Genomic DNA, 21226 nt, shown 5'->3' on the forward strand with positions numbered 1-21226 from the left:
TCACCTATTCTGTCTGCACATCCCTGCAGCCGTGGCCTTTATTCACCAGCTCGAAGATATCCTTGGTTATTATAGGAATAAGTGTACTTTCTGCATACCAATGCCCTGTGTTCCCACTTCCAGAGAGAAGCCGTCTGAGAAACATGCACTTTGCTTTCAGAAAATGAAGTTACTTAGAGCTACTGAGTTAAAGTAGGATCAGTTTCTGACTCTAACTCAAACTGATACCAAAAATGCCGACAAATAAACTCTCTAAGACTCGTTTTGGAGTTTAGAAAGCAAGAAACTTTTAATTGGGCCTGGGCAACACAAGGGAGTGATCTCCATCAACCACGTACAGTGAGACAAGAGCTGGTCACAGAATATATTTGCCACTTACATGCATATGTATAATTTTTCCCCAAAATCTTATACTTTCCAAGAACTAATTATCATGACCCTCACAACAGTCAAATCATTTACTAATTTGGAGATTTGGAGCCAGTTGTCTGTCTGACCTTGCATTGGAGATAGGGAAAACCTGCAAACAGAGGTGGTTATAGAAAAAGACATATCTGTTCAGCACAGATCATACTGAACACAAGATGTAACAGCGTCTGGAAAAACACTATTTGAAAAAAAACATGCTATAAAAAAACCATCTTATTAGAGGGACATTGTGTCTGACTTCCAAAAAATACAGTCACTTGGACAAGCTCAACACTACTTCAGCTTAAATCAAAATATTCCACTTTATGTAACAGTAATTTAGCTTAAATCAAAATATTCCACTTTATGTAACAGTAATTAATTTGTAGAAGCATAGAATGGCTTTGATCAGAAGGGACCTTAAAGCCCATCCAGTTCCACTCCCTGCTGTGGGCTGGGACACCTCCCACTGGATCAGGGGCTCCAAGCCCCATCCAACCTGGCCTGGAACACCTCCAGGGATGGGGCAGCCACCACTGCTCTGGGCAACCTGGGCCAGGGCCTCCCCACCCTCATCATAAAGAATTTCTTCCAAATGTCAAATCTAAATTAAAGCCATTCAATTTAAAGCCATTCTCCCTTGTCCTATCACCACACACCCTCCTAAAGAGCCCCCTCCACAGCTTCCCTGGAGCCCCTTTCAGGTACTGGAAGCTGCTCTAAGGTCTCCACAGAGCCTTCCCTTCTCCAGGCTGAACAACCCCAACTCTCTCAGCCTGTCCTCACAGCGGAGGTGATCATCTCAGAGCAGCTTCCAGTGCCTGAAGCGGGGATACAAGAAAGCTGGGGAGGGGCTCTTTGCAAGGGCATAGAGTGACAGGATGAGGGGGAATGGCTTTAAATTGGAAGGGGGAAGATTTAGACCAGACATTAGAAGAAATCTTTCACTTTGAGGGTGGTGAGCACAGGTTGCCCAGAGCAGTGGTGGCTGCCCCATCCCTGGAGGTGTTCCAGGCCAAGCTGGATGGGGCTCTGAGCCCTGATCCAGTGGGAAGTGTTCCTGCCCACCGCAGAGGGTGGCACTGGATGGATTTTAAGGTCCTTTCCAACCCATTCCATGATCTTCGTGGCCCTTGTTTTGATGTTTCTCGTACTAAACCCACCACAAGGAGCCAACACGTGCTGGGCCCTCCCTGGGTCATGTCCCACCCTTTCCCCCCCAGCTCAGCCCTCTGTCCCCCTTGTTTCCACCCCCGGGTCATTCCGGCCCCCGGAACTAAAGCGCGGGCGGCTGTTCCCCGCCGGGCCGGTGTGCGGCTGCACGGCCCCGGCGGGCGAGCGGCGTCCCCAGGCGGGTGGGGACCCGCATGGCGAAGCAGAGCGCGGCGGAGCCCGCGGGCCTCGGGGAGGACAGGAAGAAGAAGAGGAGGAGGAGGAAAGGGAGGAAGGCTGGCGGCGGGGAAGCGCAGGGTCCCGCCGCGCCGGCCGCTCCCCCCCGCAGCCCCCAGGAGTTCTCCTCCAACTGGAAGGCGCTGCAGGAGGTGAGGGTGTCCTCAAATCGGGGGAAGAAACTTCTTAAGGCGCACTGGGGGGGGTAAGAAGCGGGCATGCTCTTTAACGCGGTACCGGAGAGACGGGGCAGCCGAGCCTCCCACGGGATAGAATCAGACAATAGGTGGTGTTGGAAGGGACCTTAAAAATTGAGATCATAGAATCACTAGGTTGGAAAAGATCTCTGGGATCATCGAGTTCAACCATTCCTACCTGCCACCAAACCACGGCCCTGAGCACCTCGTCTGCCTGTCTTTTAAACACCTCCAGGGACAGTGACCCAACCAGCCCCCCCGACAGCCTCTACCAGTGCCCGATGACCCTTGCTGTGAAATTTTTTTTCATGATATCCAGTCTGAACCTCCTCTGGCACAGCTTGAGGCTATTAAATCAAGTGCAGATAGAATCATAGAACAGTTTGGGTTGGAAGAGCTACCAGGCAGCTGTTCCTGAGTGTGGGCACGCCTTACATGTGGTGATTTTTGAAATAAATCATAATTTTGTATCAATAAATAAAGTGCTGCAGGTGGACACCCCGTCCAGGCCATGGAGGAGCCCTCGGGAGCCATGGCAGGGTCAGAGACAGGGGGAGATAATCCTGTTTTCCCTTTCTTGTCATTTTAGCTACTGAAACAAAAAGAAAATGGCTCTGACAAGCCCCTCTCTACATGTCAAACATCCACCAAAAAGAAGCAGCTGCTCAAAGCAGGGAAAAGCCAAGAAGTTGCAGCTGTCAATGGCAACGGGAATGTGGTACATTCCAAATCCACAAATAAAACGGACAGTGGTTCTGCTAAAGACAGCCTTCCTTTGTCAAAGCCAAAATCCACGGAGGTCACAACAGATAAGAATTTAAATGGCACCAAAAGCAATGGAAAAGGCTGCAAAGCGAAGAAGAAGAATGATATTTTAAAAGAGAAAGGTGATATAAAACATAAGAGGAGGAAAGCTGAAGAACATACAGAGCAGCAACCCACAGAGTGAGTACTTCAGGCATCAGACACGTATGGAATATTTATTGTGGGAGGTGTACTTAAGGAGCACAGAGCAGAACATCCTAAACAAGTGTGCTTTCTAGGCTAAATTTTGGGAGAAATAAGCTCCATGCTGCCCCTACTCCTCCTCCCCTATAGCAACAAACCAGTATAGCTGGCAGTACTGGAGTAATTTTCACAGAGCTATTTAAGAGAAATAGATACACTTTTCCAACACTATAAAGATGTAAGACTGCTTTAAGACCATTAAGTGTAATTAAACCTGTACTTACCAGGGCTGAAATCTGGTTTGATGACGTTGATCCAAAAGATATTGAAGCAGCAATAGGACCTGAAGCAGCAAAGATTGCTCGAAGAAATTTGGGACTTGAAACAGACCAATCCAAACAGTCTCTGGAGCAGGTGCTGGTTAAAGAAAAAGCTTCGGAAGGGTGAGTGGCATTGCAGCAGGTGGGAGGGCAGCAGAGGCATCAAGATTATCTTCTAATAACTGTGATTTGCAGATGCACAGTATAAGCTGATGTCTCCCTGCGTCTGCTAACACACAATCTGCATTTTCCCCATTCATATCAATGCATAAATCTTGTGAACCCCCCTGTGGAGTCCCTGAAACAGAGGTGTCACTAAGCTGTCCTTTGTCTTCTAGGCTGACACGAGCTGTGGCCATGGACTGTGAGATGGTGGGAGTAGGACCCAAGGGTGAGGACAGTATCGTGGCTCGTGTGTCCATCGTCAATCAGTTTGGGAAGTGCATTTATGACAAGTATGTCAAGCCTACAGAGGAGGTGACTGATTATAGAACAGCTGTTAGTGGGATACGCCCAGAGAACATAAAAACAGGTAGGACATTTATTTCCAAGAATGTTCTTTACGTGGGGGGGGGGGGAATTTACCAGGCCATCACAGAAGCCTTGCTGGCTGAGCTTGGAAGCGTTATAGACCCAGTTTGGGAAACAGAAAATAAAATGAAGCGTGAACACAAAGAAAAATCGCAAAAAACGCTTTATGGAGCAGTCACTAATGCCCTAGGAGAAATTAGTTTATAGATTATAGCATGGGAATAGCAGATTTATTTCATTTCAGTGCTATGCTCTTTGTGGAACACCCTGTGCTCTCTAACAAGCAGAGGATTTAGTGTACTCCACAGATTTGTGCAGCTGCAGTCCCAAGGATACAATTGCTTTCCCAGAAAAAAGGTAGTGTTTTCATTGTAGCTTCCTTGGTTGCATGGTGCAGCTAACGGAGAGCGTTTCTTTGTGTGGTACTTTTAGGTGAAGATTTTAAAACCGTCCAGAAGGAGGTTGCCAACATCCTGAATGGAAGGATTTTAGTTGGACATGCCTTATGCAATGATCTAAAGGTACATCGCTGCAGATTCCCAATTTTGAAGACAAAAAAGTAAGATTAAGCTTCTAAGCTGTCTTCCTGGATCAGAGGAAGACACCTGGCAGCTTTGTCACTACAGCTTTGTCACTGTTAACCTCAGTTCCTTGTCATTTTCATGCTACACCAAGAACTATTACCAGAGACAGGTGTCTGAAGCCATGCTGTACCCAGCACAGCAGGAACACTCTGGGGTGGTGCTTCCAGATTCATTCCCATTTCTAGAATGGGAACTATCTAGAACAGGATACAAAGAACGACTCTGGTTCTTGAATCCTGCTGGTGTCTGGGTGATCTTGGTCTTGCCTGTTCTTGATTTTGAGCTATCCCTTATAATGGATGGAAGGGAAGAGCAGGAAGCTGTATATTCAGCTGTGTAATTTTCCAAGCAGTAGCACACTTTGGACTGAATGTAATTTCTTTTAGGTTCTATTTCTTGATCATCCTAAGAAGAAGATACGTGACACACAAAGATACAAGCCTTTTAAGCAGAGAGTCAAGGTGAGAAACTGAGGGGAAGGTGCACCTCACTTAACTGACACTCAGGTAGCTGGCTCGCTCCTCCACTCATCCCCACCTGACCCTGTTCCTTCTTTCCTACCTGGAACAGGGATGCCTGTCTGCCTGCTTTTTGTCCTTTGAAAATACTAATCTATTTGGTGTTTGAAATACATCAACAACTTAGTTACCAGTAATATCTGTGCACAAAATTCAGCGGCTCTCCCATTCTTTAGGACTTACGCAGTCTTCTTAATGCTTTTCTGGACAAGAAAATAAGTCAGTACAGTTCTACTTAGAGTTAAGGCTTATGGGATCTTCTTATGGTACAATTTTCATGGGGAGTTAAAAAAAATAGATGGCTTCGAGTTTCTGCTTGGACTGCAGGAGTAACAGTTCAGATTATAGGGAGATATTTTCAGTTTCATAACTATATAATCAGGTTTTCTTTTTCACAAGAAAGCATCCTAAATAAATCTTAGGGTTATGGTAATAAATCAAATCCTCTCAGCAGCAACTGCATAAATCATAATTCATGAATTATTCTTCCTTGCTTATCAGTGGAAGCTGAGATGTGTTGTAATTCAGTGAGGAATACACTTAAAATGGTATTTTATATATCTATATACACACACACATATATGTATAAAGTTATGTGAGACAGCATGACTGTCTTTTCTCTTTCTAGCATTCACGGCCATCACTGAAACTGCTGTGTGAGAAGCTACTAAATATTCAAGTGCAGACATCGGAGCACTGCTCGGTACGTATCTCACCAGAATGTACTTTTGGGTAGATCCACATGGTACTGCACATTAACTCGAGGATCTGGGTTCAATCTAGAAAGCTGAGCCTTCATTCTAGCCTCACAATACAAGTTCAGAAGCTCTGCTCGCACACCAGAGCACAGCAGGACTGCCATCTAAGCTTAGTTACCGTTGTGTCTCACACCACTGGGATTATTTCCTTATTACCATAAACCGCTTTTGCACAAGGCGTCTGTATCTTGTTTAAATATTAATTCTTGTTATTTTAAGATTACCAAGGGAAAAAAGTAATTCTCAAGTACCAACTGCCTACCTTAAAAAGCAGCATTGTGCAGTGTTGTGCTATGGCAGGTTGGATAAAATACTGAGAGCCTGCTACTGAATTTCAGCAGTTCTTTGCTTTCGACAGAAAGGAGGATAACACAAGAGGAATGAACTGAAAAAGCAGGGCTAGTTGTTGAGAGTAGCTCCAAGCTACTGTGTCAAGAGTGGATTTTTCATTAGGGCTTTCCAAGCAAGGATCAGAAAGGAAAGTGCATAGCCTTGTGGTGGGCCACACATGTTGAATGCACATTCATCCCCTGCCCACTACTCGCAGAACCTATATCTAGAAAGATTATGAAACATTAACGGAAAGGATATAGTAAAATGATAGAAGACTTAGCTGCTTATTAACAATAACGTTCTTAAACCATGTCAGCTATGTTTCATTTAGCTACCCTTTTGTTCTGTTCCCTTTTAGATTCAGGATGCGCAAGCAGCCATGAAACTCTACACCTTAGAGAAAAAGAAATGGGAAGCTGCTGTTAAGAATAAATTTAACAACAAAAGTTCTAAAAGTTAACTTATTCTACACTATGTTTGTACCTGCAGCATTTGCTGGTTTCATCTCACATTCCAGGGCAAATTTAGAGAGAACTCAGCTTCATAAAAATTAATTGGGACAGTACTTCCTAACCTGGTAGGTGACTGCTGCCATACAAGAATCCCACGGGTATCCCCTTTTGGGATGGTAGCTATGTCTAACACCTACTACTGTGCTAAACAAGACTTGAACAGATGCCTGCATTTGTGAAATACTTCATCAGTTAATTTCTGCAACTATACACCAAGTTAAAAGTGTACATTACAACAGATGAAGGAAGAAACTGTCACTCCTTTGCTGAAACTCCCAAGACTAAAATCTTTATTTCAAGTATTTTGAAGTCTACAACATAAGGTGAAGTCTTCATTATTGCTGTTAGTCTCACAGTTGTGGTATCTAAATAAACAGAATATATAACTGTTTGTATATTATTAATGGCCCAATATTAATTTTTCTGGTGAGAAAAATTATTTTAAAGTGTTTCTGGTGGATCCAAGCCTTTATACCTGAAGCAGAAGGGTACAAGTCTTATTCTTATGGAAGTTTTTCTTTTACTTCTGCAAGTTTCAAAAGCATTGCATCCACAAGGGTCATTATCTCCTGGAGAGAAATATGAGAATTGTCACAAACAGGATTACCTTGTTGCTTCACTTATTTTTATATCCCTTTATTAATAAAAAAGCTGCTGTGTCTAACATAGGCTTTTAAAGAGAGTGGTGGTTTCAGCATGTGGGGTCTAACTCTAAAATCCTAAGCAACTGTAATTATTGGACTGAATACAAATGTTGCGATTTAAATCTAAATGGATACTGGAAGGTAAGGAGGAGTGGGTTTTGGAGGTTTAGCAGTTTTATGTTTACACACTATTGCAGAACAAGAGTGTTCTGGTCTTGTCTGTCTGCCAACAAGGGATGTAGGGAACAAGTTACATTTACAACAGAAGAGGGAGCTTTCTTCTCTTCTGTGACTCTTTCTGCACTACCTTACAGCTGCAGAGTCCATTAAAATGGTGCAGGCAAAGCCAGCAGGAGACACTGGAGAGCAAGTTTGTGTGCAACTGTCCTTGAGACAAATAATGTAAGCAGGCTAAGTGCATAGCTAAGAAGAGCTAAGTTATAAGAACCAGGTTTATTGGATTAATGAAAAAACTAGTATACTGGTTTCTTGACAGCAAGCCATTGCAAAGGAAATACTCCTGTAACACATTAAATAGCTTGAGTAAGTTTGCGTCTAGTGTTTCAACAGTTAGGTTTTTTCAGTTTAACTACTTGTTGGAACGTAATGTAAGCTAAATCTTCAGGCAAACTGTCACAGCATTTGTTTTGTTAGCTTTGTTGTTTTAGTTTTTAAGGGTGTCGCTTATAGTGCAAGAATAACTGGATGTACTAATGCTTTATTCCTTTAAAAGGAATTCCTTTTAGCCTGGTTTAGTATGAAGAAGGTAGTAAATTAATACAATGCAGTGTTACAAGAAATCAGAACATAGCATTAAAAAACTACAGCATAAAGCAAATAACTGCCAACTACTTGTTTTCAGTAGTTAATACTACAAACTCACTCTTTACCCCACATACACATAAGTCTGCACTGTGTAATTCCAGTTCTTTAAGAATGATAAAATCCATAACCAGAAATAATATACTAAGCATCCACTATTTGTTGCAATGACCTCTACATACCATGCTAGACGGAACATGGCTTTTTATTTCAGACAGCAGTTCTTCCATTTTCTGGGACAGCATATCCATCACAACCTCATCTGTAATATTAACAGGATAATTCATGGCTACAACTGCCAACGATTTCAGCAGGAGCTAAAGGAGAGCAGGGAGGGGACATATCTTCACAGAAGGCAAGATAAGGTGGAGTTAAAACACTATAACAGAGAGGCATTTATTCAAGAACAAGGGGATGAACTCCCAGTTCAATTAATCCTCCTTTTTCTGATTTATAGCAGGTCTTTCCTGAGAGCAATGAACATGTCCCTGAGCAGTTGCTGTTACACTTTACTGTCTTTTGGAGGTAGGGGAGAGGAAGGGACTTGACAAACACCATCTCACCGTACTGAACCATCTCATTAATCAGCAAGCAGATACTTTCTACCACTTCCAGATCATCGAGGTGAAGGTGGTAGGCATCATTGATCAGGTTTATTCCACTGCCTTTTGAATCCGTTATAAATCTCAAAGCTGATATTTCTGAAAGGAAGACAAATGCTGCTGGGCTAACTGGTAGCCGCAGGCTGCATTATCTGTTTTCCAGTCCCCAGCTCCAGTTAGCACACATACAATATTTTTCCAGGAAGTCATGTCCATTATTTTCAACCTTCCTAAAAGTTACTGTGAAGCATATTTAGGAAATAAATAGAACATCATACATGAAGCCAACACTGTCATGCAATGAAGTGATTTTCATGTTTACTGTTTTCACACTGGTTGAGCTCTACCCCTTAACAGAGTTGTAAACCTCATCACGAAATAAGTAACAAAACACTCTCCAGTTCCTAACAGATCAGATTGTGCTGATCTATACTTCTCATACATGCATGCTAGGTCCACGGGAAGAAAAGAATTGCACCTCTCACTTCCCTATTTCCTCTTCCAGTCCTGCCAGAAAAGATGAACTCAGAGCAGATGTCAGTCCCAGTCCCACTACAAACTCTTGAAATGAAAGAAACATCCACTTCTGAGCTGATTTGCAATTAATAAAAACAGAATCGCAGGATGTTACCAGACAGCCTTAGAAGGCTTGCTAGTGCCAGACAGGCATTCTTCACCAGTGCTGGTCTTTCTGGATTCATCCTCAGCGCATCCAGCAGAAGTGCTGTTGTGGGCTCGTAGTCATCTTCAGTTAAGCAACCTTCAAAAAACACACACAGACCCCCAAAACTTGAATATACTTAAAAGCCTTTAAAACACTCATCAGCATTTCAACTTCTGCCTCCTATTTCTGAAATGACTTTTTAATTATGCAATAAAAGTTAAAGAAAGCACGTGAAAGCCTGCATTACAGTAAGAGAGGCCAAATAAAGTCTTACCACGAGCTGATCCTGACATCTAGGAAGGTTCTGATACATTGAGATCCCCTTTCATTCTCCAAGCCAAAAGGAATGGAGAGTCCTGAATAGTCCACACATTCTGCTGGCAAGTTCTAGAAATGAGACTGCTTAGGGTGTCTGACTGCTCTTCCCAGGGGAATGATGACATAAGTGCAAGGTAGCAGGTAAGCATATGGCAATATTCTTGAGGAATAAATTAGAATAGGACTGCAAGGACATGTTCCTTTTTAATTATCATGTGCACTGATAAGGATTCTATTTTTTTAATATGAAATATTGTTCCCAATTTACAAAGCAAATGGCACAAAACCAAACCTCCCAGCTCATGTTGCACAACACTAATAGTGTTCCGAGAAGCAAAAGAAACGGATTATCGGTCTTAATAGAAACACCAGAAAATGCTCTGCACAACAACGTTCTTGTAGCTGCCACCATTACAGCACCCACCAGCAGAATCCAGTTATACAATTGCTACGGCTTGTCAAAAAGAGCTTCATTAGGGAAGGTTAGAGCAAGTGCACAGAAGACTGGTTAAGAGAAGATGCAAGTTCCTAACTCTGCTGCCATCTGCAGAGCCTTCTAAGGCCAAGCAGCCTGTATTTCAGCAACCGCCACTGACGGGCAGATGCGTTTGGCTTATCAGCCTCTTCTGTGCACAAAGGACAAGACTGGGAAAACACACCTTGGAGTGACAATGCCCACAGAGCCAAGCAAGCAGACTCCGTAACTGTTCCATTCTGGAGATGCTCTTGAAGGATGGCAGAGGTAACAGGGACAGCACATCTCAGCAATGCTTGGTCCACATTATTCTCTGAATTACCATAACAAAAATGAAATGCATCAAGCTGAGTTATTTCATCAAGTAATAATATCATAAGCATGCTGTATATAAAATTATATCAGCAAAACGTTAATGAGTGATGGCACTGGAGTAATGCAACATTATTTTAGCATGGACAACAGCAGAGGGAAGACATTTAAAGTCTACATACAAAGTCATATCAAGTTTTACAGGTCTAATAAGTACTAATATTTATTGCAGAAAACTGAAGTTCACCAGGAACTAGTTTTCTTCACCATTTAAATTACGTATGGGGATCAAAGCAGGAAACCTCCAAAAATAACAGCAGTTTTGAAAGAATGTGGCCTGCAGGATGGATATTTATTATAGCTGGTCATATAAATCAAATGGGTGGTTTATTGCATAGAGGGAATAAAACACACCAAGTGTGATTGTGAACATTCTGTGCTCTGTGAACATTCTGGACTCTACCACACATCTATACAAGAATATGCCACAAACAAATTCCCTAAAAATCCAACACTGTGGGATGATTCTGGTTTAGTTCAAAGGCAATGGGAAGACTACACTTCTCACCTTGCCAATTATATGTTCTTTTGGAAAAGCAAGTCTCTAGGAGATGGCAGCACTGGGCTAAATATTGAGTTAGACAAGGGAAGTGTGATACAAAGAAATAAGATGCTATTAATTCCAAATGGTATTCCAATACCTAATCTCATATGCTGTTTGTACGGCACTCCCTCTGCTAAGAGCAAAGCAAAACCACACAGCTGACAAACCAGAAACTGTCTGCTCCTTTCATTTCTGGCAGTCTGTTCAGAAGCCAGTATGAACAGTCTATGAACAGGCCTAAACAGTAAAGATTTGACTTTGATACCTTATCACAAAAAGTGTTGCTGAAAAACCTGCATTAGTTTGTTTACTCTCATTTAACTGTGGACCACAAAGTTATTCCAGCAGTGCTGTGGAGACATCTCTCCAGAAAGGGAGAACATAGAAAAACCCAGTTCCAGCAACAGGAATGTCTGAACTCGATTAAGCACAATACCTGCTGCCTTTCAGTCACATGAACTGAGGCACAATACTTGCTGTGTTCTACTTACCACTCACAGCTAAGCTCCAGAGGACTCCGCAGCCAGAGAGGCAGATCTTCTCATTATGAAGAAAATTTGTTAAAACTGACAGAAGGTCTGGAATTACTCCAACTTTCCTTAGATTTTCTGCAGCAACTTCTGAAAAGAAAAGAAAAAGAAATTCTATAGAATCTGGTACTTTTGTCCCACTCACTGTCCTCACAGACAGCGCTGCTAGCTGTATTTAAACAGTGATAACAAACCAGTAACACGATACCATCAGCTGAACAAAGGAAAGCAAGAAAAAAAGACCGAAATCTTTAGTAAGATGCACTTAAGTTTAGCACAAGCGAGTCTTTCAAATGGATGTTTAGTCATACTTTTTCCACTACAGATCTAAAATTTACAGAGCAAGAAGAACTAGAGGGTATAAATTGCTGTTTTTCAAGTATTTGCAATTTAGCAATTCAATCTATCTCAGCTTCAAAGTTAGGAAAGAATGTACAAACAATTTGGTCTTAGACAGTAAGTTTATTTGTACATTACACTTAATACTTTAAGATTACCCTCTTGCTGCTAAATCCTTCTGTAACCATTTAGAAAAGGTCTTCTGATAACTGTTGAATTGACACAAAACCAGGTAAAACATACTATAAAAATTTAGCAGTCTCAGGAGAAAATCCAAAGTATAGAAATTAGATAGAATTGTTTCAAGTCACCATGGCACAGCCAAAAAAAGGAATCCAGGTTCTATGCTCTCATTTTCCCAAGCACAAACATTTTCAGTTTATTCTTATTTCCAAAACAAGATCAAACAGGACCACTCTTAACACAATTCTGTAAGCAACCAAAGCCTCAGCAGCTTATCTTATACTTTCAGGAGTGTTATATTACCAATATCTAATAGTGGTAATACTGGTAAGATTGACTAAATACCTACAGACAGCCACATCTCAGTGAAGTAACGAGTCCGCATTATATCTTGGATAAGACTATAAAAGTAGGAGAATATTCCCCACACATGAGCAAGGTGACCCACCGCTGGCTGACATCATCATCAGTAACGTGCAAGCCAGTAAAAGTAGCTCTTCATTTTCAGCGTGTTTTCTCACTGACTCTAGCAGAGAGCTGGCCACATTCTCACCCAGGGCCATCACCACATCCTGTTCTAGAGCTGTCAAAAAGAAACATTTGACCAGAACAAATATTTTAGTGGCTTTGAACAAAGTCAGACCCTCCCAACACTGTCATAACAAGCAACACATTCAATTAACAGAATTTCTTCACGTAACATATCCAAAAGTTACTTTAATTTTTCTTTTCCTGAAACACAATTCTTACTGTTTTCAAGCTTGTATCCTTATCAGGTATTATTGGGGTAAATTGCCAAGAAAATGATAGCAGGGACCACATAAGAGACCAAAAATTATTCTGTACTTTTATGGTTTGAAATTCAAATGCCAGAAGCCTTGTGGTCTCTTATTTATACACTCTAGTAATAAACCCTACATAACCAGCTTGGCAGCCTCAGATCAGTAACCTGTATTTTAAAATTAACACTAATAATTCATGTATGCCAGTCTCAAAGAAAGTCCATGAGAATCTAGACTTAAAGCTAGTTAAATTCCTCTATTAAATTTAACCACTAAAATCAGTACGGAGCCCATTTTGAACTGTATCTGCTACATTTTACAAGAGATAGGCTGTATTACCCAGCGTAAGTTGGAAGTCTCATAAGTTGTCATGTACCTTGACTAAGAATTTCAAGCAGTAAACTGTAACCATCTACTTGCAGCTTGAGAGAATCTACGTGAGTTTTCATGGCAAAACTGATCAACTCTGTGAACCTTAGCAGATAGGGCAAGGCTGTGGGGAAAAGAAATTTGAGACAACATTCAGTTACACAGCTTAGAATGCTCAGTGGATATCTATGCTCCGAAACACTAGAGTTGCAGTTTCAAATAAATCTGAGTCCCTGTGGATGATGCGATATAGCAGAGAAACATTCTTGAATGCAAAACACAAGTATAGATGGAACAATACGGAGTGAATTTTGTAGTCTCTGTGGGAAATGTCTCTTATGAAAGAAAGCCAGAAGGCTATGGAAGCTAAGTGTGGCCAGCACGTTCCTCATTAAGGCACACAGGCATTGTTCACGGGTCATGCAGCAAGTCATGGGGCAGAACATTGTGCATGAGCTTAAATCCATGCTTTTCAGAAGCTGTGGAGGAACATATTTCACCAGGTCTCCTAGTTCTACAGACTCTGAGCTTTTGGAATAGCTAATGCAGCTATTCAGTGAATCCACAAATAGATCATAAAGTGTTGATAGGTTTTAGGGATCCATTTTGATCACCTTCAAAGATTTGATCATTGGTTACGGTAAGCCATGGTGTGGAACTGCCAAACATGTCAGCCAGATGTGTGCATGACCACGTACAGTCAGGAGGCTTGAACAAGAAACGAAAGATCTATTCACTCTGTTACAGATAACCAAAGCCCACTTTACGCTGAGTAAAGGTTTCCCTCAGGAACAGTTAAAGATATAGGTAACTAAGGAAAAAAATTATTCTCTCTCCTTAATGCTTACAGATATGAAAGCCCTTGTGTTTTTAACACAAGCTAGTACCAGCATCAAAGTGCTATCGTTATCAAATGGCAGTGCGTTTTATTAAACAGGATGATTTGAAAATATTAATCTTTATCTGAAATATTAGTCTGAAAAATGTGTATTTTCTCCCAGCATCTGCAGAGTCTTCACTCACAGCTTTCCTAGACACACAGCAACTAGGCACATGTAGCTTCCTTTTACTGTATCACTTTCATAGCATCACCCCTAACTTGTCCCAACACTGATATGAATTACCTTCTTCAAATGTCAGCTGGCCAATTCACCTTGGCTGCCTATTAAAATAGTATTAAGTATTTTTTTCCTAGTACTCCTCCAGTAAAACACCTCTGCTACTCAACAAAATCATTTACAAAACAATCACCTTGAGTGGCCTATTCCAATGTGTTCCAAAAATGAGAAACGGGAATCAAACAATTCTCATTTATTGTCATAAGAATTATTTTTCCTCTTCCTATTACCTTAAAATGCAAGGGAAGTGCAGAATAAATAATGACTTACCACTCTTCTCTCTTACAAAGCTGGCAAGAAGCTGAAAGGCTTTAGCTTGTACTTCTTCTATATCCCAGAAAGCCTGCATGGATTCTACATAAAATAAGAAAATTCTTCTAACTATTTGATAAAAACAGTTATAAAAGCACTCAAGTTCTCTATTTACTGTAAGATGTGAATTCATATAGATGAAATTAATGTACCTTGTGATAATTGAAAACTCTCTCCCTAATGCATCAAACATTTAAACACTAAGGTGTTCTAATTCATCTCTATCATCTGTGGGTTTGGGATTATGTATTTTGTGGACCTTTTGGGATATTCAATCAGAGCAGAGGTAGGAACTTTAAATGCATTAAAATGCATTATTCTGATAGTCTTTACAGAGTAAGAGAATGAATTCCCTTCTTAGAATGAAAACAATGGAGCAGATCCTTTGTTGGCATAAATTGGTCAATAAGATAAAAAGCTACAAATCAGACAAAACAAGTGGGGCTCACCAGTTTTGTGAAGAACAATCTCTGACCTCATTTAAGTTGTGCTGTAAGTATGGCTGGTAACCTTATGAGGTTATAGAAAAGGGTGCATAGTGATCCTTCCTCCAAACAGCACCCCATTTTATGTCAATTAAAATAAATGTCCAATAATTCATTTTCAGGTAGAATATATGCTACCGGGAAAACACACAGGCTTATTTCCTATGAAAGTCACCATTACATTAAACTTTTCCTTATTACCTAGAACACTTTCGATTCCTCCCTCAAGGAATATATCTATTATTTTGGGAGGCAAGGACTTTTTCAGATTTACTGAAGAGGCACGAGCAACAGTCAAGCATTCCTTAATAAACGGAACATCAATCAGATCCCTAGAATTACAAAGGACAAAAGCAGTGCCAATTAGTTAGAACTAGCAAGTTACAAAAAGAAAAATTCTACAGGCTTTGTTTCATTTTTCTATAAAAGAGCAAATACTTCTTCAAAGACTGGATTAGTTTTGACAAAGTGTACACACTTTACTTCAAAAAGGCTAATGAAAGAGCTCACGTTGAGCAAGCCATGCTTGTACTTCAAGTTAATCACTTGTAAAATTGTGTAAAACATGATTTTATAATGCAACTCTTAAAAGAAAAGGACACCTACGCCTATCAGAATCCCCACTTCTGAATGAACATCAAGTCTTTGACTTTAATAACACAGTTTGTCAAGGCAGTAGATCAGCAACCTTGACTCACTCTTTCGCACGGTAGCTAATTCACAGCTTTATGAAGGGAGGTGGGGTGTAGGACAAAAAAAACAAAGAGAAAGCATCCGGAACTCACTTTGCTGCTGGTCTCACACTGGGCTGAATCTGCAGCATCATAAATAAAATTGGAAATAAAGGCAAAGAGTCATTATCTTCAGTTCGCATTAGTGTCAGAATTCCCTCAAGATGGCTGGTATCTTCTCTAATATCCTGCAGTAGTGAAGATATCTCTTGTGCCTGTAAAAAGCACGGTATCAGTAGAGCTTTCACACGCTCATTTATAGATATCCTGGTGGGCCTGTGACATTTTAAATCTGTAATGAAGCACTATTACATACATTCAGAACAAAGCAGGTTGTCATGTCAAGAAGAACACAGCCTAGAGACCAGATGTCAGATTTGTCAGTAAAAGAAAACACAAATGCTTCTGGAGCCATCCAAGACTTGCTATCTGTTGAAATAAGAATCACACGGCAACATTGCTGACATTGTACTATACATAGCTTTTGATTGCAAAAGCATAAACTGCAGGCAATTGTTTTATGGCTAAAAATAATTTAGAGATACTCTGCAAAGATGTGACTTTTTTTACTGGTGATATACATACCACAGACTACAAAACACATTGTAGATAATGAACAAATTTCTAAGATGTTTCTGTGTTCTGTAACCAGCTAAAAAGTATCCCAACTGTATCTGTTGCAGAGTCCCAAGACTCACAGATGTATCCATGGTGTTCAAGAGCAAACAGGATTAATGCTGCAGGCAACTGCCTATGAATATCCTATTTATACCTTAGAGGTCAAATAGTGTAAAATGGAGAAGGGGGAGGAAAGTTTTTCCCTCTTTGGCTGCTTTTTCACTTGCAGACTAAAAATAATTACCATAATTGAATCTTTTAAAAATAAAGTAAAAATACAGTTAAACAAATATCTACTTTCTTCCACTCTTATTTTCCATTTCATCTCATCTGTCATAAGCGTTTCTGTACTGAAGTCACCAAGCATGAAGGATGTTTCACCAGTCACAAGTATGTTTGATGGCTTGAGATTTCTGCAACACAAATATTTTCAATCAGCCTGTGAAGTTAGAGTACAATGATACATACCTACAGATTCCCAGCATCTTTATTCATCAGAAGGATTGGGGATTTTTTTTTTTGGAGTGTAGTGGGTCATGGGGATAGTGAATGGTTTCGGTTTTGTGTTTTGTTTAAAATATAAAGATGGTGATCAACAGAAAAACAATTTTCTTTTACTTTGAAATGCTTTAAAATTTGATTGTGACTCATTTATCAGAACAGAATGCAACAGTTCTTAGATACACAAGTATACATTATCTACATTAGCATTAAAAGATACTGTCAATATTCTAATATTAAAATTAGTATTGGAATTCTATCACGTTCAAAAAACACCAGAACATCTCATTCCATTGGCTAATTCTAGACAAAACTTAAGAAATAGATCACTTCAGAAGTCACTGAAAACTAAGCTACATATGAAATCCAGACTTTCTGCCTCCTTTTCTTCCCTCCTGAACAGTAAGATTCACACCATCAGAGCAAACAGCTGTGCTGAACCACCCGTCACTGCAAAGAACAGTGACCTATCAAAACCCAAGATTTCTACTCACCTGTGGAAAATATTTTGTTGGTGTATATAAAACAAAGCATCCACCATCTGTCCCAGGAAGTTCAGAATCACCTGTTGAGGGGAATATACAGGGATGTGTAATGAACAGAGTAACTTCCAGATATCTTTTGGCAGGTAGCTTCCACAACTACCTTTCAGCAAAACACGATGCTTTGAAGATTTTGGGGAGGACTTAGAGAGGCTGGGAACACAGAGGAAATACAAAAGCAGCAAGACTGTCAGTTCAACCAAATGCCTCATCTGTACTTTTTACCATGTCTGTTATTTTTTCCGACTTCTGCCTCTTTTCCTTGATTACAGATGAAAGATCTCCTTGGCCCAAGTGCTGCATTACCAGACAAAGGAACAGGGACGATATCTGTAACAAAACATTACACTAAAATTGTCTAATTGTTTGCAGGTAATTACACATCTGGAAAGAGAGATAAAACAAAGCACCTGGCCTGACTGGTAGACCTGATGTTCACCAATACCAAGGTGTTCTGAGATGATTAACCTCTCTCACAGAGGAGACATTTACTTCCTTTTATTGAAAGTATAGCAAGTTTGCATAATCAAGCATCTTATCTGAAACCATCTGGGACAGTTCAAATCAAACATATGTCCATAAAAATTAACACGAATTTTGCCAGAGTACTGAATAAGATGCCCAAATAAATAAGTCAAGACTTCCAGCTTCCTATAGTCTCCTAGACAAAGGCTTTCAAACAGGTGTGAAAATCAGATTACAGTGATTCATGTTAGAAGCTGAGTCAGCACACAATACTGCCATGTGAGGACTCCAATCCATGCATCTACACAGCTTTTCATCCTGTTTATTCAGGAGTTTAAAAAGCAAACTTGTTTTAAATCAATTAGCCACTGTTTAGAATCTTACAACAATTACCCCAAAATTTTAGCCTGCAAAAGTGCTTACACACCTACAGCATTAACCACGTGTTTCCATTTAACCAATCCCATTCAATTCTCACCTCATTATCCCAAGTCACAAACAATTCCTTGTAAGCACAAACATTTGGATGATGAAGTTTCAGCAAATCCATTGCCTGCACAGAATAAAAAAAAACTGAGAGCTTTCTACAGCTACACAGAATCTTTGCCATTAAAAAGAACCCAAATAATACCCTAAGCCAGTTCCTGACTGGTTCACATCACATGTCTGATTAAATTCTTTCTACATGCAAGCTCTGTTACACATCTGCATGCAGAACTATCAAGTTAAGGAAAATACTTCAGTAAGGCTCTACTCAACTTAATGCTGCAACAGTCTTGAGATTCAAGGATACGAACTGAGCCTTAGGGAGATGATATGTAAAACAGTCTCCTTCAGTTCCTAACATCCAAATCTGAACACACTTCTAAGAAAATGAAAGTTAAGATTATTTTTTTAACATAGCCATTATTTCCAGTAACCCTTAAGCAAGCTTGAACCTCAGAAAATATGATGATACTAGCGAGATGCTTATCTCCTTGAAGATCATTTCCATGTAGGGCTCAAACAATTATAAATTACTTCAGCAAATTTGCTGATGATGTGAAAGGTAATAAGAATTTTAACTTGCTGTCTTATAGTTATGTTTGTGGCAGCACAGACAAACTAAGAGCCATGCTCCCAGCTGGCACTGCTGCCTTTATTTCAAGAGTCATGTACATCAGCAGAAAAATTGAATTAAACTACCAGTAAAACCAGTCTCAGAACACAAAGAGGTCTCCTCAGCACAGACATTTATACTAATTTTCAACTGCAGATATCCTGCATACTGGACACTGTGAGGCTAATACATCATGTGCTACTTCATAGATTCTCAAAACAAATTTTGGTATTTTGTTAGTATTCTGATGTTACTTCCTACCCAATGGATGGGAACAAATTTGCAGAAAAAAGTACAACAAAGGAAGAATATCAGTGAAACCACTGACATCAAGAAACGTCCAACTCTGAATTATGAAACATGCTAACTAGAATCTGAGTTCCTAATAAGGAACCATAAACAGACAAGGTCCTCCAAGTTTAAAGGCCAAAAGGATGAGCTTTGCTCTTTGTCTTCAGCACAGAACAAATACAAGGACTATCACCCAAGAATCTCTGTCCATTTGAATCTACATATCCAAAGACAAGAACAATTAACATGAAATCCTGGCCTGAGCTCAAGCAGAGGGCAGGGAGAAGACCCCCCCCAGACAGTCCTACTTGATTTACATCTTGACTATTTACTTAGTTAATCCTTGTAGAAAAAAGGCTTTGTTAGGATAAGCTTTGGTCTTTGTAAATGAAGTAGTAAAGAAAAACAGCACTGATACCTCCTTCAAGGCCTCATTTGCTTGCTTTTCTTCAATGCATTCAACCTGCACCAATTAAAAGACAAGGATGAGATTGTAGTATAGGCGATAAGTAAATTTTTAGCAAGAACAATGCTGCCAAGATGACTTGAACTGCAAGTTGTGTATGAATTGGCATAAGTTTTCAATGAGGACTCCCATCTCCAATGTTTGGAGCAGTCTTGTTGCTGGCAGATGGCCAGAAATAGTGCTTTAAATGTGTCCATGACAGCTCCTTCTCCTGCACTATCAAATCAGCAGCGAGCTAAGGTGAAAACATATGGGATGGTCCTATATAGGCTGCTCCCCTTTTCTCACTTCTAGCTGCAATATTCTGGCAAACTAATTATAATCTTTGAGTTCCAAACAGCAGCACAGTAAGATGTAAGCCTACTCTTACCCGGTGGCCAAGTTGCCTAATGTTTGTCTCCGTTACCATCAGAGGGGACCATGGAGATGACAAACATGCCAACGGACTCTTGTTTTCGTAGCACCTCCTCACCTGCTTTATTATGTATTTCTTCTTTTCCCCCTTTTCTATTTCCAATTCAGCCACCAGCATAGTACCCAGTGCCCCTGGCTGGAGCTGCTCCAGCACCTGCAGGACAGAGGAGAGATGCTCAAGCTTCAAGGAGTGGAACAACCGAGACAGAAAATCCCTCCAAACCACCTTCCCACTGACACCCTCCACAGAGCTCCAACAAGACCACAGGAACCCCAGCTCTTAAGAAGCACACAGGCTCTCTCCTCCCCCTCCAGGGACCTCCCCCTGCTGATTACAACATTCCTATCTCCCCAAGGCCACTCATACATTGGCACTTCCCTCCCTAGGGCCATGCAAGCCTTTTCCTCAGAGCACCTTACACCCACAGCAAGGCCACACACCCTCCTCGAAGCCAACTGCCCCCCTTCCACAGCCACTTAACTCCCCGTGCTCACACACTACTCCTGGGTTACTTACACCACCCCCACCCCCACCCTCCTCTAACCAAACCCCCCACCCCAGAGCGACACGTGCCCCTTAGGACCACCTACACCCCCTAAGGGGCTGCAGCTCCTCAGGCACCACCTTATATTTCTCCATAGCGAGAGAGGGCCCAGCTGGGTCCTTAGGTGCAGAGCAGCGACTCAGCTACCGATAGCAGGTGCCAGCAAGATAGGGAGCCCATGCTTTAAAGGCAAAAAGAAGGAAAAAAAAGGCACTATTACATCTCCTGAACGGGGGAGGATAAAACCCCCAAACCGCCCACGAGCCCTCAACCACCACACGCTCTCACGGGGGTGGGTAGTGTGCGCCCCTTTTAAAGGCGTAAACCGGAAGGGGCGGGGCCTATTGTAACCACGCCCACCCTGAACAACCCCCCCCTCACCGCTGTCCATCCCCTCTCCTCGCCCCGCTCCCCTCCCTCCCTCTCGCCCGCCCATCCCTCTGGCGAAGCTCCTTCCCTTTCACCCCGCCCATTCCTCTAGCCACGCCCATTAGGCC

The 21226-nt window shown here is 41.2% G+C and overlaps 2 protein-coding genes across 3 annotated transcripts; one reads left to right on the plus strand and one right to left on the minus strand.

The window, feature by feature from the left end:
* The first annotated feature begins 1709 nt into the window (after positions 1-1709).
* Positions 1710-8109, plus strand: REXO4 (REX4 homolog, 3'-5' exonuclease). Its single transcript, XM_009569496.2, has 8 exons — positions 1710-1949; positions 2584-2939; positions 3230-3385; positions 3601-3794; positions 4226-4314; positions 4764-4838; positions 5524-5598; positions 6345-8109. The coding sequence occupies exons 1-8, from the start codon at positions 1776-1778 to the stop codon at positions 6444-6446; spliced, it is 1221 nt and encodes a 406-aa protein (XP_009567791.2). The 5' UTR covers positions 1710-1775; the 3' UTR covers positions 6447-8109.
* On the minus strand, positions 6931-21054 carry STKLD1 (serine/threonine kinase like domain containing 1). Of its 2 annotated transcripts, XM_009569619.2 has the most exons (19): positions 20810-21054; positions 20243-20338; positions 19723-19767; positions 18393-18467; positions 17675-17779; positions 17402-17472; positions 16704-16819; positions 16105-16217; positions 15843-16003; positions 15259-15389; positions 14531-14614; positions 13150-13266; positions 12440-12574; positions 11431-11559; positions 10208-10336; positions 9198-9326; positions 8528-8665; positions 8147-8226; positions 6931-7067 (listed from the first exon to the last, which is right to left on the minus strand). In XM_009569619.2, the coding sequence occupies exons 1-19, from the start codon at positions 20822-20824 to the stop codon at positions 7002-7004; spliced, it is 1935 nt and encodes a 644-aa protein (XP_009567914.2). In that variant the 5' UTR covers positions 20825-21054; the 3' UTR covers positions 6931-7001. The 2 variants fall into 2 exon arrangements, 1 of the variants encoding a protein (XP_009567914.2); XR_008453022.1 differs by having other exon boundaries at positions 7003-7067; positions 8147-8665.
* Positions 21055-21226: the final 172 nt, after the last annotated feature.

This window comes from Cuculus canorus, chromosome 19 (genome assembly GCF_017976375.1).
Source record: "Cuculus canorus isolate bCucCan1 chromosome 19, bCucCan1.pri, whole genome shotgun sequence".
NCBI classification, from domain to species: domain Eukaryota; kingdom Metazoa; phylum Chordata; class Aves; order Cuculiformes; family Cuculidae; genus Cuculus; species Cuculus canorus.

Excerpts from the sequence above, each read along its gene's own strand:
- REXO4 (XM_009569496.2), top strand. The coding sequence starts at position 1,776 with ATGGCGAAGCAGAGCGCGGCGGAGCCCGCGGGCCTCGGGGAGGACAGG. Across the intron at positions 2,940-3,229 it reads ACAGAGCAGCAACCCACAGA|GGCTGAAATCTGGTTTGATG; the intron begins GTGAGTACTTCA and ends TGTACTTACCAG. Across the intron at positions 5,599-6,344 it reads AGACATCGGAGCACTGCTCG|ATTCAGGATGCGCAAGCAGC; the intron begins GTACGTATCTCA and ends GTTCCCTTTTAG.
- STKLD1 (XM_009569619.2), bottom strand. Across the intron at positions 16,004-16,104 it reads CAACCTGCTTTGTTCTGAAT|GCACAAGAGATATCTTCACT; the intron begins GTATGTAATAGT and ends TGCTTTTTACAG. Across the intron at positions 8,666-9,197 it reads AAGCCTTCTAAGGCTGTCTG|AAATATCAGCTTTGAGATTT; the intron begins GTAACATCCTGC and ends TCTTCCTTTCAG.